We start from the raw sequence: 20,212 nt of genomic DNA, 5'->3' as shown, positions 1-20,212 counted from the left end.
TGATGTCTGGCTGTAGAATAAACTTTTACACTGAATTATTGCTTTTACATGTAGAGCTATAACAGTATACATTAACACTGAGCACTTGGGTTTGAATGTTCACTTCACTATATGATGCATTTTCCCTTCAGGAAGTGGTATTGGTATATGAATATTTGACAAAATTACCTAATACAAGTTTACCATTTGCTATTAGAATATAATGTTTATTTGTCTGGTAAGATTGGAATCTAAAATCTATTCTGATTATTTACTTCCTTTAGACAGAGTTCAAAGGTGCAAGCTATGGCATGCATATAATAATTTCTTCTCAAATAACAGCATAGCCTTAAGCAAAAGACACACTAAGGGGGAAATGTATGGAAGAACAGAATGCCATCAGTCAAGTTCAGATCACAAATAGACTTCATTTCATGCATAAATATTCCAACTTAGTCTATCAATATCTATTATCTGTTATTATTCAAAAACTGGTCGCAGACCCGTGCGTTGCACGGGATAATTTTGTTTTTAGGGTGATCTCATTAAATATATTTGGGGTAATAAGTAATAATACTCTCCCCTTTTGTTTATATTAATAACAAAATATTTTAAATTTCTTTAAGAATTTGTTTATAAATGTTTAACCATGATTAGTAAAAACATTACTTATAAATTTATGATTAAAATACAAAATTTATAAAGTACCAAAATATTTGAAACGGAAAATCTTTCCATAACTCATTGGGAAAAGAAAAGGGAAAAAAAGAAGAAACAAAAGTCACTACTTAATATTTTGAAATACACTTTAATTTAAAATTTTAAAATAAGAGATTTTAATTCTAAAATTGATGATAATTTTGGAAACTTACCCTTAAGCACAGGCAGGTTAGTACATAATATTTTAATATTAATTTCACAAAGTTTGGTCAAACAAATGTAAAGGGTGAAAATATTTTTTTCCTTCAAATTTGGGGCGGAGTGTCATTTCTTCAAACCTTAAGGAAGAGGAATGTAATTACCCCTATGTATTATTATTATTACTAATTGATTTTTCATTTTCTTTTAAGTTAATAAAAATCTTACATATACCTTTTTGTTTATTTATAGAATATACATTTTTTTAAACATTTACATATACTTCTTTTATTAATGTGAATCTTTACATAACCTTAAGTAAACTCTATATATTTCACTTCTTTAGATGTGTAAAATCATAGACTACTACTTCATAATGATAGTATCTAATTAGTTTTATCACTTTTTTTTTTTTTTTTTTCATAATCTCATTTGTAACGTTTCTTACTATTATCATATATTAACTTGTTGATGAATTGCATAACAGAGGTGTTAAATGAGATGTAGCATCATTTATTAGATTTTTAAAAGTAATTGTGTGTGTGTCTATATATATATATATAAGGTTAAATGAAATTTAAAAAAAGGAATTTTAAAATTTTATTTTTTATGTAATTTCTATTATTACAGGAGAACATCTCCTTTTAGTTATGAATGGAAATATGGTTTCTATGATTAGAGTTTGATTACTTTTAATTTTAAATGTATTACTATGATTATGTTTAATTATTGATTATTGATTTTATTTTTTAAGCGAATGCAATGGTTGATTTTATTACTATGTAAAGTTTTTAATGTTCTTCGTATGGTCATATTTATTTATTTTTTTACTTCTCCTTACAATCTCTTTGTTTTCCAATTAACAGTTACTAATTGACATTTGATTTTTTTTTTTTTCATATCTACTCTTTATTACTTTGTATTTTTTTTCTTTACTATCTCTCTCCCCCCCCCAATTGGCAACCTATTATTTTCCAAATTTGATGTTTATTTTATTGCATTAAACATGCATTGTAGTTTTTTTTTTTTTTTTTGAGAACCTTGCTACCCTTAAATTAGAATATCCATAACTATTAGTTTCTTTGTGTTATATTTGGTTTGATATCCTCATTATTATTATTTTTTAATTTAGTGTTTCCCAATTGGCATTTGTTTTGTATTACATTTTTCCTTTAATGTATTGGGCTTGAGTCTTTGAGAATGAGTGTGTCCCTAGCATTACTCCACCTTATGTGAACACTTTTATTTATTAAATTTAAGTAAAATATTAAAATTTTAATTTTTTAAAAATAAAAATGAGAGAAAATATAAATAATTTAATGATATGGAAGATGTGGGGAGATGAAGAGTGATATTAAGGTAGAAGGTAGTGGGGAGATGAAAAGATAAAAGGGAAGGAGAAAGGTTGGACAAAGTGTAAATGTTAAAAAAAAAAATTAAGCACAATTTTTTTAGGATAAATTTATTTATTTGAATTTAAATAAAATATTCCATGTTTAATTTTTTAAAATAAAAAAGGAGAGAAAATATAAATAATTTAATGATGTGGTAGATGTGACTGAATTTAAATGTTGAATAACATAAGATGAGAGGAAAAAAAAGGTAAAAATAAAAGATATAACAATAACTACCAATAAAGAGAACAATTACATATAAAAGATTTTTCTTTCTTTCTTATAACTCTAATTAAGGTGTATGATTTTTTTTTAATATGTGTTTTAGTTTTTTTTTTTTTTTTTTTGGGTAATTTCCCATTAGAAAGTCTTCTCTTTCCCTTTTATAGCTTTGATTGAATTTGGATTTGGATTAATACTTAGTTGTTTTTGGAAATAGGAATTTGAATATGCCTAACAATTGTTTGACTAATAAATTATTATAAAATCTATTTTTTTAATTTCTTTAGTTTTATTTTAATTTTGGTTAAGATAACATTGTAATTTTGTGATTTTTTTTTTATTATGATAATTTCCTTGTTCCTTAAGAAATGAGTTGTATATTAAGCAAATGTAACACACTTCAATAGAGTTAGAAGAATATGGTTCACCTTAAAAAATGTTAATCAAACACATAAAAAATAATAAAATGATATATTTGTAGAGATAAAAAGATAAAAAAAAAACGTGTAAAAATCTTTTAAAAAAAAAGACAATACTTGAAGTAATTGTTACTTTTTATATATTACACTTCATTACATAATATTTATATTCCTACGCATCGCATGAGTTTGCGGCTAGTTTTCTGTAAAAACTAAATGATTCTACAAGTCTTTTGGGGAATAAATTCTAATCTTACGTTGCTAAATGCAAATGTAGTAGAAACATGGTAAGAGAGAATAATGGGCTGTGCTCATGGTTAGTGTAAAGCATGTAATATGATTGTGGGCTTCCTTTATAATAGGATCTTTTGTGACTCTTAGAGCAAATAAAATGCCGCCCTTATCCCCACCCAAAATGTTTTCCTTTTTAATTATTATAGATTCAAATTAGCTCAGTTGGTAAAGAACAATCATCATGAAGTGGTTCTTATAAGTTGAAATTCAATAATATTTATATAAAAAAAAAATCCTATTACTTTTCATTTAGTTGCACATATGAAGCAAACATTCAGCCACTACAAAATGCAGATTAATACAACTTTAGAGCTCATCAGTACAAGAATCTCCTCAGAGTTTTTCCTAGAGTTCAACTGGACCCTAGTGTTATCATATCCTCTCAACTTCTCCAAACATATATATTTTTTAAAATTGAAATTCATGTAACATTTCGATATCTACATGATAAAACTAAAAAAGTGATAAAGTCCTTTTCTCACTGTTGACATTATGTTGAAAATTCACTGCCTAATTGTTTTCTTGTGCTCTTTTTTACATGAGTTTTTTTTTTTTTTTTTTTTTTTTTTTATTTTTAATTTTTTTATAGAGATTTCATTTGCTCCACCAAGTATTCATTCCCATGAAAATAATAATAATATATCTGAGACAAAAACAAATACATAATTGATGATGGTGAAAGTGTAACCGGATGGAGACTTATGATGAACATCAAAGGATATGCCCTTTTAATATCTTGTCTCTAATTTATCAACCTAAAGCAAAGATGCAAGAAAAATAAAAAAATTCACCAAAAAATATTGAGAAAGAGAGAGAGAACATTTTTTGTGAGAGAAAACCATGCATAGAATGGAAGAGATAGTTAGAAATTTATAGTAAGATGATGTGAATAAGAAAAGACAAAATAAAGAAAGATGAAGAGAAAGAGGAAGAATTATATTAATGTAGAGGGTAGTGGGGAGATGAAAAGGTAAGGAAGGGAGAAAGGTTAGAAAAAGTGTAAATATTTAAAAAAAAAAAAATTAAAAACAATTATAGGAAAATTGAAAAGAAAAATGATAACAATGTGGAAACTAACGTGGCTCAACTGGAGAATAGTAATAATAAATATTACACTTTAGCTTTTAGATTTATATAGACGTAGTAGCTGTACACCATTTATTAGTACAATATGCCCAACAAAACGCACAGCAACCGTTAACTAGGTCACCTAAAATCCCTCTAATATCGTTTAGCACAGTTCAAACAAGATCTAAGTGGCTTTATTTTTTGTCATTGTCAACAAACCTACCAGAGTTGAATAATGCCAAAATTTGCTCATCACTTAACTGGAATTTGACCTGAATGTGTACTCTGCTACAAGTTGAGAAAAAGATGATGACTTGTTTTCTAGCAATCTTGCTGGAGAATCATATTCCTCGATAAGCCCTGCACCAAGATTGGGAGAATCTGCTTAGCTATAGGATTAGGATTAGAATGAAATCATTCTAACCATGAAAGAACTAAGGGAACAGAAGCTATACGAGTAAGATGAAATCATATGGTCATACTAACCATTGTTGAGTAGCAGAACCATGTCACTATCAATAACGGAAGTTATCCGATGTGCAATGGTAATGACTGTACAGTTGGAAAAATGTTGGCTGAGGGTTTCTTGGATTAGAGTATCAGTAGCCGTATCAACGGATGCAGTAGCTTCATCAAGCACCAACACCTTACTTTTCTTGAGCAGCACACGACCAAGGCAAACCAGCTGCCTCTGACCCACACTCCAATTCTCTCCACTCTCACTAACTGCAACATCCATAAATACATAAACAGCATATTTCCACGAGTAAGACTTAGGTACATTATTTAGGTACAGTTCCTTAAGTTCTCCATTTAAAATTCTACCATGTGAGTTTTTCTCATGAAATAGAAGTGTATTTTTTAGTTAAGTAGCTATATGACTAAATTTTAAGAGAGGAACCTAAGGAGCAACACATAAGTTACTGTACCTAAGTTTTGTCCTATTTCCACAACATGGTCTTGAAATATTCTACATAAAAAGCTGAAAAGACAAACCTGTTGAATCTAGTTTTCCGTCTTTCTTCCTAATTTCATCTCCAAGTTGACACTTATCCAGAGCCTAAAACAAATATAGGGGAAAAATTAATTAAATAAAATAATCAGTTGCCACACATTGACTACAAATCCTAAGAGCAGCATGTCTAATTTATGAGGGAAATCTAGCAAAAAGATAATTCCTTCAATCATCAAAGAAAAACCAACCCACCTCCCAAATTTGTTTGTCTGTATACTCTTCTAGTGGATCCAAGTTGCTTCGTACAGACCCTTCAAACATTGTCGGGTCCTGAGGGATAATACTAAGTCTGGATCGCAAATCATGCAGTCCGATCAAGGATATGTTGATGCCATCTATCATAATCTGACCAACAGCAGGGTCTATGATCCGGAAAAGTGCTTGTATGAGAGTTGATTTGCCACTGCCTGTTCTCCCAACAATACCAGTTTTCATTTCTCCAGGCAAAGTGCATGTGAGACCTCGCAAAACAAATGGCATGTGTGGGCCATACCTCACCTACATTGCCCCCATTACCATCTATTACTAAAGATTACATAAAAATCATTGCCATGAATGATCCTATATATAATCTCTTTGTTTTTGGGTAATAGACAACTAAGAACTGACCTGCAAATTACGAATATCAATTTCACCTAGTGATGGCCAAGATTGATCTGGCCGATTTTCTTCTATCACAAGAGGCGGCTCACTTGGTATACTCGTGTATTGAAGTATTCTCTCTACAGATATAATTTTGTTCTCCATTTGGCAAATATTCCATATTACCCAGGACTGTAACGTGTTTAGATTAAGTCCATATGTCACAGCTAAGCCCGCAATGCCTTCAGGAAAAAACATAGAAAAAAAGAGAGGACAAATAGAAAGCTATTATAAGTTCCTTTAATAAATATTAAACTAAATTGAGAGAAAGAAGAATTGTTATGTGTTACTAAGACAACATATGTGAATCACCTACCTGGATCAATGACACCTTCTGGAATAGAGACTAAGAAAATCAAAGAGAAGACAAAAGTGATAGAAGATAACATATCCAATCGAAAGCACAACCATTCCATAGCACCAGAAATATTGAATTTCGGCCGAGAATTTGTATCTGTCAGTTTCATATTTGTCTCCCTAAATCTTGATTCTTCATCAAAGCTCCTGATAGTTGTTGAGCCTGATATTGTTTCAGAAAAATGTTGTATCAATGGAGCTTTGCACACTCCAACTAATCTCGCCAATTCTCTTGCTGAAGGTATGTAATATTGCTGCATAATCAAAAGTTTCTGTGAACACCTTGTAATATTACAACAGGAGTTAGGCTTGATGGATTCTTCACATAAGTAGATCTTTCCATAGTTTTCCAACCCAAAAACTTCTGAAATTTAAGGACATATCAAAATACACTACATTCATCTAGCTAGTTGGCAAACATCTAACTTAAAAAAACATATTTTTCTATTCATTAATTTAGCAAATCAGTGCATTTTTTATATAAAAATGACAGCAAAACTCAGCATATAGGTTTTACATTTAACCAATAAAAGTTTGTAGCATGTACTAAGCATATATTGTAAAGATTGCAGTATTGTAAACACAAGGTAATGTCAATTTTTTGTTCTGAGATGTGATGTGATTAAGGCATTTTTCAGCATAATATAGCGGGCAATATTTTGACGAAGTCAGATTGTATTCTAACCTGATACCAGAAACAGACTGCAATCACTGGGATAAAAATGATGAAAACCTGCCATGCAACCTGAGACATTACTGCAATAATTCCAAGGAGTTGGATCAATGAGAATGCAAATGTCGCAACTTGATATTGCATGCTCAAATCTACAGCGCTTTGGTCTGTAGAGGCCTGCAAGGAAACATACAGACAGTTTAGCAAAACATTTACACCAATTATGTCTATCTGAAAGAATATTTGTGTATGTTGTCTTTGAGAGAGAGAGAGAGAGAGAGAGAGAGAGAGAGAGAGAGAGGAATTTCTTAAACTGAAGAACAAATCTATGTAAAATTGGCAAACTATGCTTGGAGCACAATACACATCTTTCCACTTACTCTGTTTAGGATCCTTCCGCTTGGAGTGGCATCAAAAAATGACATGGGGGCACGGAAAATGCAGTAGTGCATTTTACTGAAGAGTTGAGTGGCAGTCTTGTACCCAGCCACCGCAAGAAGCATGGATCTCAGGAGGACGCAAAAAGAACTTCCAATGGCCAAAGCAACATACACAATCATTAGAGTAGAGCCACTAACAGCAGGTTTCATGTCTTTTGAGATAGGGGTTGCCCAGGCCATCCAATAATTACTTCCAATTTGAAGGAGTTGAAAGAGAACTTGTCCCAACAAGATAAAGGGCACAAGAATTCCTCTGTATGTCATAGTGATATACTTCCAGTAGACTGAAAACCCAACTTTACCTTTTTCTCTCTCTTCTTCTTGGATAATCTGTCCTTTTGTCCCAACTGTGTCATCTGTTTTACCAGTTTCAACGTCTGTGTTTTCTTGTCTTTGCGCAACCCCATTAGTACTAGACATATTTCCGACTTCCTTGCTCATACTAGTACTCTCAGAAACTGATCCCGCCTCCACAGAATCAAGTGCCAACAAAGCTTTCTCATGCGCCCCCACAAGTTCCATAAAATCAGTTCCAGAATTAAGAATATCATTGTACTTTCCAGCTTGAGTAACCCTCCCATCTTTCATGACCTAACAATGAATTATAGGTTGAACTCAGTGATAGAAAAGAGCCGAACAATCCATCTATCAGTTGAGTTAAGCAAAGAAAAAGGCAGAAAGAAACTAAGTGTGAATGGCTTACCAAGATAAGATCAGCAGCAGGTAAGAACTCTACTTGATGAGTAATATAAATCACTGTTTTTGAACTTAAAACCCCAAGCAAACATTCCTGCCATATAGAAGTAAATATATATCAAAAGAAGTTACATAACAACTACAGAAAACAGAACAAAACAAAGTGCAATGTTATTACAAGAATTTTTGAGCACCTCAACTCACACGCACACAACCACCTATCTTCAAATGCGTATATTTATGACTTTATGTACATGACAAACTCAGAAGAAAACGTGTTTTATAGTGAATATTGTAGCACTAGAATACAGAAATAAAATACCTTAAATATGTGGGATCCTGTGTGAGCATCTACGGCACTAAACGGATCGTCAAATAGATAGATGTCAGCATCTTGGTACAGAGCACGCGCAATTTGGACTCTTTGCTTCTGCCCACCACTCAAATTGATTCCTCTCTCGCCTATGAGCGTCTGATCCCCAAATGAGAGAATTTCAAGATCCTTCTTCAAGGAACATACTTCAAGGATCCACTCATACTTTTCTCTTTCCATCTCCTTACCAAACAATATGTTCTGTTCAATCGTGCCACTTTGTATCCAAGGGGATTGAGCAACATATGCCTTTGTCCCACACAACTTAACAGTCCCAGATATCTTGGGTACTTCTCCCAGCATACAGGAAAGCAAACTTGACTTACCTGAGCCAACAGTCCCACAAACAGCAACCCTCATGCCATGTTGCACTTTCAAATTTATATCTTTTAGTGTTTGATTCGAGGAAGATAAATCCCAGGAGAAATTCCCATCAATAATCTCTATTGCTGTATCAGAACTACCTCTTGGAAGTCTCTCTATCACATCAGACTGCAAGTCAGCAAGACGAAGGAATGATGCAATTCGATCGAGGGACACTTTAGTTTGAACCATCATTGAGATTGTGTCAGGAAGATTGTAGATGGGCTCCTGAAGAATCCTAAACGTTGCAAGTGCAGATAAGATCTTCCCTGACTCAAGTGGGATCCCCATCAAAATACAAGCACCAAAACTGACCACAGACACAAATGTGGGGGCCCCCCAAAAGAGAAATGAGGATATTGCATTAGTGTAAAGAAAATTCTTCAACCACCCTGCCTCGGTCTTCCTGAGCTCCATGATTTTAGATAGAAACTTCATCTCCCATCCTTGAAGCTTGAGAATCCTCATGTTCCTTAAAATCTCAGACGTCACCTTCATCCTTTTGTCTTTCGATTCCATTATCTTGTCTTGGAACTTCTCTAGTACTGCCCCCAAAGGAATATTAGCCAACATTACAAGTACGGTTGCCAGAAAAGCCGCAATTGAAGCAAGCCCAAGATTTTTATACAAAATTAACAATGCGAAAACAATTTGTACTAAAATCCTCCAAATTTCATGCATATACCAACAGAAGTCTCCAACCCTCTCAGCATCAACAGTCATGAAGTTGATAATCTCCCCACTAGTGTGAACCTGCTTTGACTGGCATGAAAGTGTTAGACCTTTATTATAGATCATTGCGATCAATACTGATTTAATCCTGATTCCAACCTGCTGCACCCTAAAGTACCAGTGCCTCTCCGTGAGGCATTCAACAAGTTTTGCAGAAAAAAACACTGAAACAAGAACATAGCCCTCATTCTTGAAGTTGCGCCGCCCATTGAGGTATTGAACAAAAGTATCAATAAGATATGGTCCAACATAGGAAGCCATTGTGTACATCATACAGAAAATGGCTGTCAAAAGAATTTCTTTCCTTGCCATGGAGATTAATGCCTTAACTAGCTTTAGTGTGGTCACTCCACTAATTGTACCACACTCTGCCTCAATCTTATTTCTAAAACTTGGATAGCTCACAAATACACTATCACTGGGATCAAGTTGAGGAACATCCTCAAGGTCTAATGTCTTCTTAGTACCGGCAGAAATCAAAGGGCCCAACCATGAGAAAGTAAGAATGCTGAAAAATCCAGCATTCGAATAAGGTGTTACATTTTCACCCCCCTTAGACTTATTTGACTCTGATTCATTACTTGCATTAGAATCGCCATTCAAAAGTGGTTCTTCAAGAATGGCATCTTCACCCTCATTTTCCCCCAAAAATCCAACATAACATAGGAACAGACCCGTGACAACTGAGACAACATCGGAAACAAAATGCTGAACAGGTAAATTGACATGTTTCCTATAAAGAACAACATCTATAACAAGGTCATAAAAAGAAATTAAGAGATACAAACCCCAGAAAACTCTCAATAAAAACGGGTACTTTGGTCTACCTAAATTAAACAAATAAACACAAACTGCACCCCAAGCAAGTGTTCTAAGCGCTAAATCCAAAAGGGTCACTAATTCTTCATCAGACCAACCATTTCTATACCAATAAAAGTAATTCAGTAAACATAAGACAAGACTGAATACACAAACACCCATACTACAAATTAGATTTTGTTTATAGTACAAACTCCTGGTTCTCTTAAACCTTTCCTTTGAACCTTCCCTAATACCCATCTTGAATCTCTGGCACACCCATGAGCCAAACACGCCAAATAACAAGACCAAGTGTAATGAGCCTGAAAACCCACGTGGGAAAACGGGTTTAAGGAGAAAATCAGTACCTGAAGACATTAGTGAGGAGTAGTAATATGAGGAAAAGGTTGAAAACCCATTCTCTGTGGATTCAAAGAACCCCATTTTTTCTTGTCAAGCTTGGGTTTTTTTCTGCTGTGTAATTGGGATTCTATGTCATAGTTGAAGATTTTCTGGTCCAGGTAAGGTCTGTTCGAATGCCGCTTACTTTGCTACCAAAAAGTGTAGTGAGACTTATAAATAGTAGCAAAAATAAGTTGAATAGTAATATAATTTTAATTTTTCATTGTTTTCCTAACACACAATTAGCATTAGTTCAATGATATATACAGGACTTGTTGTTTAAAATGAGAGAGTCAAAGGTCGCTTTCCTTAGACGTAGGATTACGTGGTCGGCAAGACTAAAAGTTCGGATAGTACGATGAATATATGCAGCAAATGAGGGAAGTGAGACAAAAACAAAAGGTTGGCGTGTTCCCCGGAATGGTATAGGTTGGAGAAGAATAGATTGGAAGTGTATAGCTGTGAGTGTTTGTTGTTTCCGTTAATGCGTTTTTTTTTTCTACTCTGGATTTTCTACTATATCTGTCATAGTAGTGCTTATTTTTTGCTGAACTCTTTATATTTGGAAGAGAGAAAATTAGAGGGAATGACAACAAAACAGTTTTTGAAAGGGTAGTCTTTTTTTGGTTTCCCAATAACGGAATGTACCCTCCAAAATTAGGAACATTGGAATGGAATGAGTTCGGAAATGCTTGCTCCACAAGTCTGCAACAAATTTGTTTTTCTAACTGTTTGTCTCGACAAGACCGGCGACAATTTATTTATTTGTTTGTTTGTTTTTTTTTTTCAAAGGAGAAAATGAAAATAGTAGACGAGTATGTTTGACTCAAAGCAGGGGCGGTTCGATGTATGAAAACTGAAAATTAAGTGTGTGTTTGGCAAAAATTATTCTTACCAATGTATTTTATTATTCAGTTTATTTTTGCTATTATTTATGGGTTCTATTGTACTTTTTTGTATTATTTATGAGTTCTACTATACTATTTCAGTTAACTTTTACCTTTATTTACCGTACTTTCAGCAAAAAATTTTCAATTTTAATAAAGTAAGTAGATCCCAAATGGAATTGAGACAGTATTTCAATACAACTTAAAAAAAAAAATTACTTCAACTCTATTATCTTGTTTTAGATGTAAAATTACTAATAAACATGAACCATGTAAAATTTTTTATGAGAAAGTCTATAGACACGAAAAATTTGATAAAACTTTTCACACCTGTTGTATATTGCTTTTTTTTTTTTTGGTTGAGAAGTGCTATATTCACAACAAATCTTAGGTGTTATTGGTTCTAATTTGAACTTACTACTTAAATTACTTGTTTGCTCACCAATAACAGCAAGTAACAACCAACCATTTAAAATTTGTTGTGAAAAATGTTATGGATGTAACATATCTTTTTTTTTTTTTTTTCATTTGATAAAAAATATTATTTTATTTATTGGCTAATATTTGGGTTTAATTAATATTATAACAACGGAAAAAAAAATCTTATTTGTTAAAATTTGGGGGCATTTTTTTACTTGGGGGCCTTAGGTGATCACCTCATTTGCCTATTCTATAGAACTAGCCGTGTTTCAAACTCTTTTTAAAATGATGTGATTATTTTCTAACAAAGTATAATTGATATAATATGTTAGGTGTTTTAAATTAAGCTATCTATATTTGTTATTTGTAAGTGTTTTATTTTATTTTAATTTTTTTCCTTCAAAGAAAGATAATGTATTTTACATTCAATTATTATATCAGGCTAGATATTTTGTAAATAATGTAATATGTAGTTGGAATTTGTTTTTAGCGTTCCTCGCAAATGAGTCATCCTTTATACGTCTTGAGTGACTTAAAGAGGAAGCGTATATATAAGTAAATTCATCATTTATATTATATAAAAAAGGCTTTAATAATATAAGAAAAATGTAATTTTATTAAGAATCTACCAACATTGCACTAAGAATGTGACATAATTTTTAATAAAACAATTTCTCTTTCTACACAACGCTTTCCTCCCAAAGTGTCTCCAAAGTGAACTAAATGAACCGAAATGGATTGTAATGGACCGAAATGTTGCACTTAGGGGTGTTCACTAAACCACACAAACCACAAAAACTGCACCAAAACCACCCACAAATTGGCATAACCACATTGCACCGCAAACAACAGTGCACCGCACTGTAAGTAACAGTACATTGCACCGCATGGTGCAGTGCAGTTTGCAGTTTTATAATAAGAAAAATCGCACAATCTGCATCGCACCGCGCACTCTCTATATATTAATATATTTATTTTTTAATATTAAATATATTATTAATAGTTTAATAACCCAAGTTAAAAAAAAAAAAATAGTTTACTAACTCTAACAAGTGTTGATTAGGAATACCAACCCAAAATAAAGAAAAACTAGGTCAATAATTTAAAACTTGACCTAAAACAAAGGGAAAAATCTGTTTTGGACTGGGTAGGAAAAGCTCAAATTTTTTTTGATACAAGATAGAATATTTACTCTAACCTAATTTAAATGTATAAGTGTGTGAAGCTCCCTCCTAGAGAGTTGAACCCCGACTTTTAGCCCCCACACCCTACAAGCATTTATATTTGTGAAATGACCATCGCACCAAGGGTGCGCAGTGGTGAAAAGCTCAAAATTTGAATGTAATTGTAACCGGTGGATTTCAATAGTTTTGTTGTGTTTTCTTCCTTTGCATGACCCAATGCATTACTGGTCAGTATCTCTCCATCTCTCTCACTCACTATCATCTTTGTTTTTCTTTGATTATAGAATTCTACCATTTTTATTATTCTTTATTTATTTTTACTCTATCCAAAGAGAAATAAAAACTTCGATTTTCAATTGAGCTGAAGCACTAGTTTCCGATTACTTCATATTACCAGAAAACTCTCTTTGCCCCCGCCTCCGCCACTGATAATGGCCGGAGGAACACCACCAAGCACAGTAAAGTATCTCTGGGTAGACCCTAAAGTAAACTCCCTCTAATTCCACTCATTGCTTCAATCGTGGAAAAAAGTAAAAAACAAACAAAATTTATTGAAAAATCTGATTTATTTTTTTTTTCCTGCTAAGGATTAAAGTTTTCATGCTTCTTCTATGGTGTTCTGTTGTCTAGGATATAGTGATCTTAGTCAATTTAAGACTTAAATATGTTAAAAGAATTTGACTGCTTCTTATTTGCTTAAAGAAAAGTTTTGTTTTGTATACTATTTGTCTATATGCAGTTTACTTTGTTTCAGTGGGCTCGTATTTGGGGTTTTACGCATTGTATATCAATTTCTGAATTCTTACAATCTGTTAGCTTTAGGTTTTGAACTTGTTGTATTTGTTTCTTGTTTAGAGTGTTCACTATCGTAAACATGATATTCAATTTTTTCAATAAAAGTATTTTTTGCTGAGAACCTTAAACCAATCAATTGAATATTGATTAATACGATATCGATTGAACACCACTTGAACATGAAAACGGCTCTTCTATTTAGAATTGAAGTGTTCCAAATGTTCCTGGAAATTCTTGCTCCCATTATACCATTTGTTTCTATATGCATTAGGATCTTGATTAATGGGTCTCTTGGTTCGAGAACTAAGACTACAAAGATCAAACCCTCTCTTCTAGCTCTTTTTCAAATTTGATAAATGTTGATTGATTGTATATTTCATTATAATTCTATGTCTATCAGGGGAAAAAAAGAGAGAGTATACTATATGCAGTTCTCAAATTGTCATCAGAGACTTTTTGAGTATACACTGAAACTACCATTGGTGAAGCATCCATAAATACATCAACTGGTACAGAAAGAGAATACTTTTTAAGTCCAGACTAGCAGGTACTTTCAGTTGACGACTTTTTCAACTCAATATTATCACATGTTCAGTATCCTCAGACAAACCATTGTCCAAACATCTTTTGGAATCAGAAACCATTCCATACAGATCTTGTATTTTCAATAAAGAACATTCATAAAGTCTGGAGCAGTGGTAAAAAATTTTCAACAAAAACTCATGACTGGACAAGGAAAGAGAAAAGAGCATGAAAAATAGAAATTGGGAGGGGAATGGTTGGCATATTAGAAAGAAAACCAAAGAAAAGGCTGATTTTGACAGTTCAAAATTTCACAAAAATATAAAAGTTCTCAAATTTTATCAGAAACTGAAGGTACATTGACCGTATATCCAGGTTAAGTACATTCCATGAAAATTTTGGTAAAATTTGAGATGTTCTCACAAGTTCAGACGTGTCCTGCTCCATGAATACCTTGATCATCCTTTGGCGTATAAACCTGATCGAACTTGAAGATCTTCTTTGTCAATCCACCTGCAAATGGCCCAAGTTCTCCATCTTTAGCTGCACCAAAATCTGTAACCATTGCATACCCAGTTGATATCTCCTCCTTCCTCAAAGGCTGATACCTACAAAATACCCTGATGTTTACTGTATTGTACAGAGTTAAAGCTTGAGTTGGTTCGGTTCACAGGTCAAAGATGTAAAAAGAATATTACATTTTTAGGCATCAGAAGAAAATATTATGCCTTTTGCTTCCTGAATCTGGTTATAAAGCATCAAAATCTGTAACCATTGCATACCCAGTAGATATCTCCTCCTTCCTCAGAGGCGACACCTACAAACACCCTGATGTTCCCTGTAATGTACACAGTTAAAGCAGGAGTTGTTTCAATTCACAGGTCAAAGATGTAAAAAGAATATTACATTTTTAGGCATCAGAAGAAAAGATTATGCCTTTTGCTTCCTGAATCTGGTTATAAAGCATCTTTCTTTTTGCCTGCTCCTCGCTGAACTTCAATCTAAGATCATTACGCTGTGCAACTGCAGCTTGGATAGAATAGATTGTTAGAATACATGAAGTTAAACAACAATTACATTTAAGTGTTGATGAAAATTTACCCATTGCTTGAACTGCAAATACTATCTTTTTCAATTCAGGAATAGAATCAGAACTATGGTGTGACTTAGAGACAGCTGACAATGTTCCTTTTTCATGGTCAGAAGTAAATCAATAAACGGTACAACTTTAAGCATCAAAACTTAAGTTAACAAGTCTAGCTTTGGAAACCAGGTATTTACCTTTACTTTCTTTTCTAAATTGTCTAAAACTGCAGCCCACATCCTCTTATCACGTTCGTATCTACTACAAATATCCCTCAAATCTGCTGCTTGCTTTTCCATAGCTTGATCTGAAAAATGATTGTCCATAATTCGAATTCTAATCTTCAAATAACCATAGATTGGACCAAACAAGCAGTCCACTACCCAACAGCACCCCAAAGATGATGTATGTAATGTAAGTAATTATTCACTCTAAGGCTTTCTTTTGTCCATATGATATAAAGCCTAAATAAATATATTGGATATTGCCTTACCTATATAAAGAAAAAAAAGGAGAAATTCTACAAGGCCACTTGGTAGATGTTAATTGATTAGGCCCAACCCACAAGGTTAATTGTTGGGCAATCTTCTTGCGTCTAAGACTACAAGTATGCATAGTTGGGGGCGTGTATCTTGCGTTTGCATTAGCCTCTCTGCTACTTGTTAGGGAATTTGGGTGCCTAGAATGATATCCGGAAATTGGAGGGAAGATATCTGGTGCAAGATATCCATATGTGCCTGCAAGTGAAGTCCAATTGGATAAGTCTTGATTAAGAATCTTAGCTATACCAAAGTCTGAAACATGAGCCTCGTACTCTGATCCCAGCAATATATTTTTGCTTGATATGTCCCTATGAACAATTGGTGGTAAGCAATCATGGTGAATGTAAGACAATGCATGAGCCACACCTTTGACGATATTCACCCTCTTATTCCAGTCCAATTCTTTAGCTCCTCCATCATTGCTCAAAATTGAGGCCAAGTTACCCTTTTCAAGGTACTTGTAAATCAAAATTGAGAAACGTGAATGTGAACAAAAGCCATGCAATTTTACAATATTTCGATGTTGAATTTCTGTTAATGCGCTTATCTCATTTAAGAACTCTTTTTGCTGTGAAATATTACCATCACATGAGGATGTGAGTTTCTTAACTGCGTATGCATCTCCAGATATCAGCTTGGCTTTATAGATGGTTCCATATCCTCCCTCCCCAATGCAAAACTTAGCATCAAAACCCTGGGTTGCATCAATGATTTCTTGGTACATTATTCTTCCATCAAAAGTTGGTATTGTTCTTCCATCAAAAGTTGGTATTGTAAGCACTTCTTCCTTGTCCATGTCTTTTTTTTTTTTTGATTTGTTTGTGGATTTTGCCCTTTTCCTTTTAAAGTGAAGAAAATTCCCAAGAATACCAATACAAGTGAAAGTGTTCCCAAGAGAGGGAAAATGATTTTATTTCCCTTCTTTGAAATATGTCCTACGCCACAAGGTTGCAATCCCGTAACGTTTCCACATAGTCCTTTATTACCTTGTAATGCTTCAATGTGAGCATCTTGAAATGCTCGGCTATTGGGAAGAGGAACCTGCAACTCATTGTAGGATATGTCGACAGACGACAAGCCACGCATCTTTTCCAAAGCAGCTGGAATGAAACCTGAGAAGTTATTGTGGGATACATTCAACAACTCCAAGCTTTGCATATTGCTGATTGGTGAAGGTATCTCTCCTTCGAGTGAGTTAAGGCTCAAATCTAGCTGTGACAAATGAGCTAATTCACACATTTGAATTGGAATGTTAAGGATGAACTTGTTGCTCATATTCAAGTAATGTAGTTTCAAAAGGTTCCCTATATCTCTCAGGATTGTCTTGCCAAACCTATTAGTGGATAGATCTAGATACTCGAGATTTATTAATGACCCAAGCTCCAAGGGTAAACCACCACAAAGTTTATTGCCATTCAAAGTCAACTTTGACAAAAAAGTCAACTTTCTAAATTCCTTTGGAACCCCCCCAACCAATCAGTTAAAAGAAAGATCAAGTATTTGGAGTTGAACTAAGTCTCCAATTTCAAGTGGTATGCGACTAGAAATGTTGTTCCCAGTAATCTTCAGGGTGGTTAGTTGTGTGCACTTGCCCCAATTGTGTGAGATTTCACCATAAAATCTATTGTAACTTAGGTCCATGTACTGTAGGTTTTTTGTAGACTCCAAAATCTTCAGATATATTTCCAAAGAGTTGGTTTCTTTTAAGGTGGACTTTAATTAAGTTTGTACAGTTTCTCAAGGTTTTTGGTATTAGACCCGTGAGATGGTTGTTGTCTGCCCTTAGTACTTGGAGAGATTCGCTTTGGCATAAGTTTGGAGGCAAAAAGCTAGTGAAGTGGTTGACATTCAGAAGTAGAGTAGTCAACCCCATTAAGTTTCCGATCCCATGCGGAATGGGACCAGAAATTTGGTTATCACAGAGGTATAAAACTTCTAAGCCGCTCAACGTACCGAAGGAAATTGGAATAGTACCATTCAATTGATTTCTGCTCAATTCAAGATTAGTTATGGACTTCAAGTTTCCTAATTCTTCAGGAATGGAACCAGAAAGTCAATTGTTGTATAGGTTTAAAATAGTTAAGTTTCTAAGAGAACCTAAAGATGTGGGAATTAAGCCAGAAAGATGATTTGTATGAAGGCTTAAGAATATGGGAGACTTCAAATTTCCAATTTCTAGGGGTATAGAGCTAGAGAGCTGATTTTTGTTCTTATGCAACAATGTTAGCTTTTCAAATTTTCCAACACTATAAGGGATGGGACCTTTTAAACTGTTGTTACTTATGTCAAGTTCAACTAAATTGGTTAGGTTTCCAATTTGTGGAAGAATGGAACCAGAAAGTTGATTATCATAGAGGTATAAATAAGCCAAGTTGCTTAAATTTCCAGCTCTGGTGACTGCACCGCACTGGCATCGGGATTCCCTTCGTGCTCTGATTGCCGGCATTGGCTTTGTCGGTTGGTTGCAATGGCGGTGTGGGACGATCGGCCCCGGTCGGTTGGATCAGTGCCGGTGACTTTCTGCTCACCCCTACTTTCTACTGTTTATTAATTGCACCATATATGACTTTTCAAATGATACTCCTAAATGTGATTTTTTAAGCACATTGATGATGACAAGAACAAGGAATAAACAACCAGGATTACTAGGATTTTGCAAATAGATTGAATAATAGAAGGGATTATGTTTTAAAAAAAATGATAGAGACCTTAAATTTCATGAAAGAAAGGATGCAATTGATAATAGACGTAGGATGCCTACCAGTAGTTTAAGGTTGTTAACTAAAGGTACAAATAAGTAATACAAAGTTAGATGTTGTTTTAAACTTTGTACTTAGGTAGAACACAGCAATCGAATTTCTCATATTGGTATAGTGTTTTAAGAGATTTGAACTTCTATAAATACTCATGTATTATCTAACATTCTTAAAAATAAATAAATAACACTATTTTGGAACTTAGTTATTAATTTCCCGTGCATCACATGGGTTAGCGACTAGTATTTATTAAAAGCCAAAGATCAAACTAGTATTTGCATTAAGGGTACATTTAGTACACTGCAATAATTATTCCTAAGGAGTATTATTTAGATTGGTTATGCTTTTATTATAGGGAATAACTATCCCTAGCCTTGTAAATTGTACTATAATAGTTAGTATTACTTACACATTAACCTTATCAAACAAATTTCCTAAAATTTCTATTACTTGCCCTCCCCCCAATTTTTTTTCCACCAATCTACACTTTCCTCTTGGATTTGGATTTTCAAATTTGAAATGAAGAGTATCGATTTGAAGGTTAGGATTTATTTGAGATGAAGGGTGTAAATTATGACTTCTTATTTAAAAGCCAATAACTCTGGCAACTTTAACCGCGGTTAAGCAAAAGAGAAGGATACCTAACTCTATTTTTTTTTTTATTTTTTTGAAACTAAAGGATGCCTAACTCAATTTAGAACAACCAAACATAGATCTCCGTTCCATTGGACTGGTTTTTTATTTTTTTTATTTGAGAAGACCGTCTCATGCATTGGACTTGAAGACAAATAATCGTGGCCGGCGAAGGCTGGAGGTGGCGGTGAATGGTCTTGTGGCGGCGGTGGTTTGAAGAGGCAGGTGTAGAGTCCAACTTTTTGCAAATATCAACCAACTTTTTTCAATTGCTAATGACTCCATATGATAAACCACTAACAGTACCCATCGTTGGTGCAATATCTTCTTGCGTGTAGTTACAAAATACTTCTTCCATTTGCGGCTTCTGTTAAGCAGATTGTAAGGCCTCCCATCAAGAACATGTAGAAATCTCTTCCCCTGGGGCACTGTTGCAATCTAAGTTCAATTTGATCCAAACTTATATTGTTCCTTGAGAGTTGAGATTATTATACAGCAAAGTGAAGAAGTTCATAATTGACCTTCACATTGAAGGTGTCAAAATTATTTGGAACTCGAATCCAGGCCTTCGAGTCAAAATGTTTGCTTGCTTGTGTAAACGAGCCGAGCAATTTATCATTTTTTCAATGATTTTGTTTAATAAAAAAAAAATCTCAGCATTAAT

The 20,212-nt window shown here is 33.7% G+C and overlaps 2 protein-coding genes across 2 annotated transcripts; both read right to left on the bottom strand.

Moving 5' to 3' along the window:
- Positions 1-4,264: 4,264 nt before the first annotated feature.
- On the bottom strand, positions 4,265-10,824 carry LOC115958902 (ABC transporter C family member 3-like). The gene is made up of 10 exons (XM_031077168.1): positions 8,380-10,824; positions 8,065-8,151; positions 7,302-7,952; positions 6,934-7,098; positions 6,208-6,502; positions 5,859-6,073; positions 5,442-5,747; positions 5,231-5,294; positions 4,721-4,960; positions 4,265-4,594 (listed from the first exon to the last, which is right to left on the bottom strand). Exons 1-10 carry the CDS (start codon positions 10,765-10,767, stop codon positions 4,491-4,493), a joined length of 4,515 nt encoding a protein of 1,504 aa, XP_030933028.1. The 5' UTR covers positions 10,768-10,824; the 3' UTR covers positions 4,265-4,490.
- A 4,136-nt stretch (positions 10,825-14,960) lies between these two features.
- Positions 14,961-16,955, bottom strand: LOC115961335 (protein STRUBBELIG-RECEPTOR FAMILY 8-like). The gene is made up of 5 exons (XM_031080331.1): positions 16,223-16,955; positions 15,815-15,924; positions 15,470-15,659; positions 15,316-15,371; positions 14,961-15,134 (listed from the first exon to the last, which is right to left on the bottom strand). The coding sequence occupies exons 1-5, from the start codon at positions 16,953-16,955 to the stop codon at positions 14,961-14,963; spliced, it is 1,263 nt and encodes a 420-aa protein (XP_030936191.1).
- Between the last annotated feature and the right edge of the window lie 3,257 nt (positions 16,956-20,212).

This window comes from Quercus lobata, chromosome 9, assembly GCF_001633185.2.
Source record: "Quercus lobata isolate SW786 chromosome 9, ValleyOak3.0 Primary Assembly, whole genome shotgun sequence".
Lineage (NCBI taxonomy): Eukaryota > Viridiplantae > Streptophyta > Magnoliopsida > Fagales > Fagaceae > Quercus > Quercus lobata.
Note: the sequence above shows the minus strand (reverse complement) of the source record. Positions and strands in the feature narration are given on the sequence as shown.

Bases quoted from the DNA above. Each gene is read 5' to 3' on its own strand.
- LOC115961335 (XM_031080331.1), bottom strand. From the start codon at position 16,955: ATGGACAAGGAAGAAGTGCTTACAATACCAACTTTTGATGGAAGAACA. The intron at 15,372-15,469 runs GCATAATCTTTT...TGTACATTACAG, and splicing joins CCAGATTCAGGAAGCAAAAG to GGAACATCAGGGTGTTTGTA. The intron at 15,135-15,315 runs GTATGCAATGGT...TGTAGGTATCAG, and splicing joins AAGGAGGAGATATCTACTGG to CCTTTGAGGAAGGAGGAGAT.
- LOC115958902 (XM_031077168.1), bottom strand. From the start codon at position 10,767: ATGGGGTTCTTTGAATCCACAGAGAATGGGTTTTCAACCTTTTCCTCA. The intron at 8,152-8,379 runs GTATTTTATTTC...TCTATATGGCAG, and splicing joins CAGGATCCCACATATTTAAG to GAATGTTTGCTTGGGGTTTT. The intron at 7,953-8,064 runs GTAAGCCATTCA...ATTCATTGTTAG, and splicing joins CTGCTGCTGATCTTATCTTG to GTCATGAAAGATGGGAGGGT.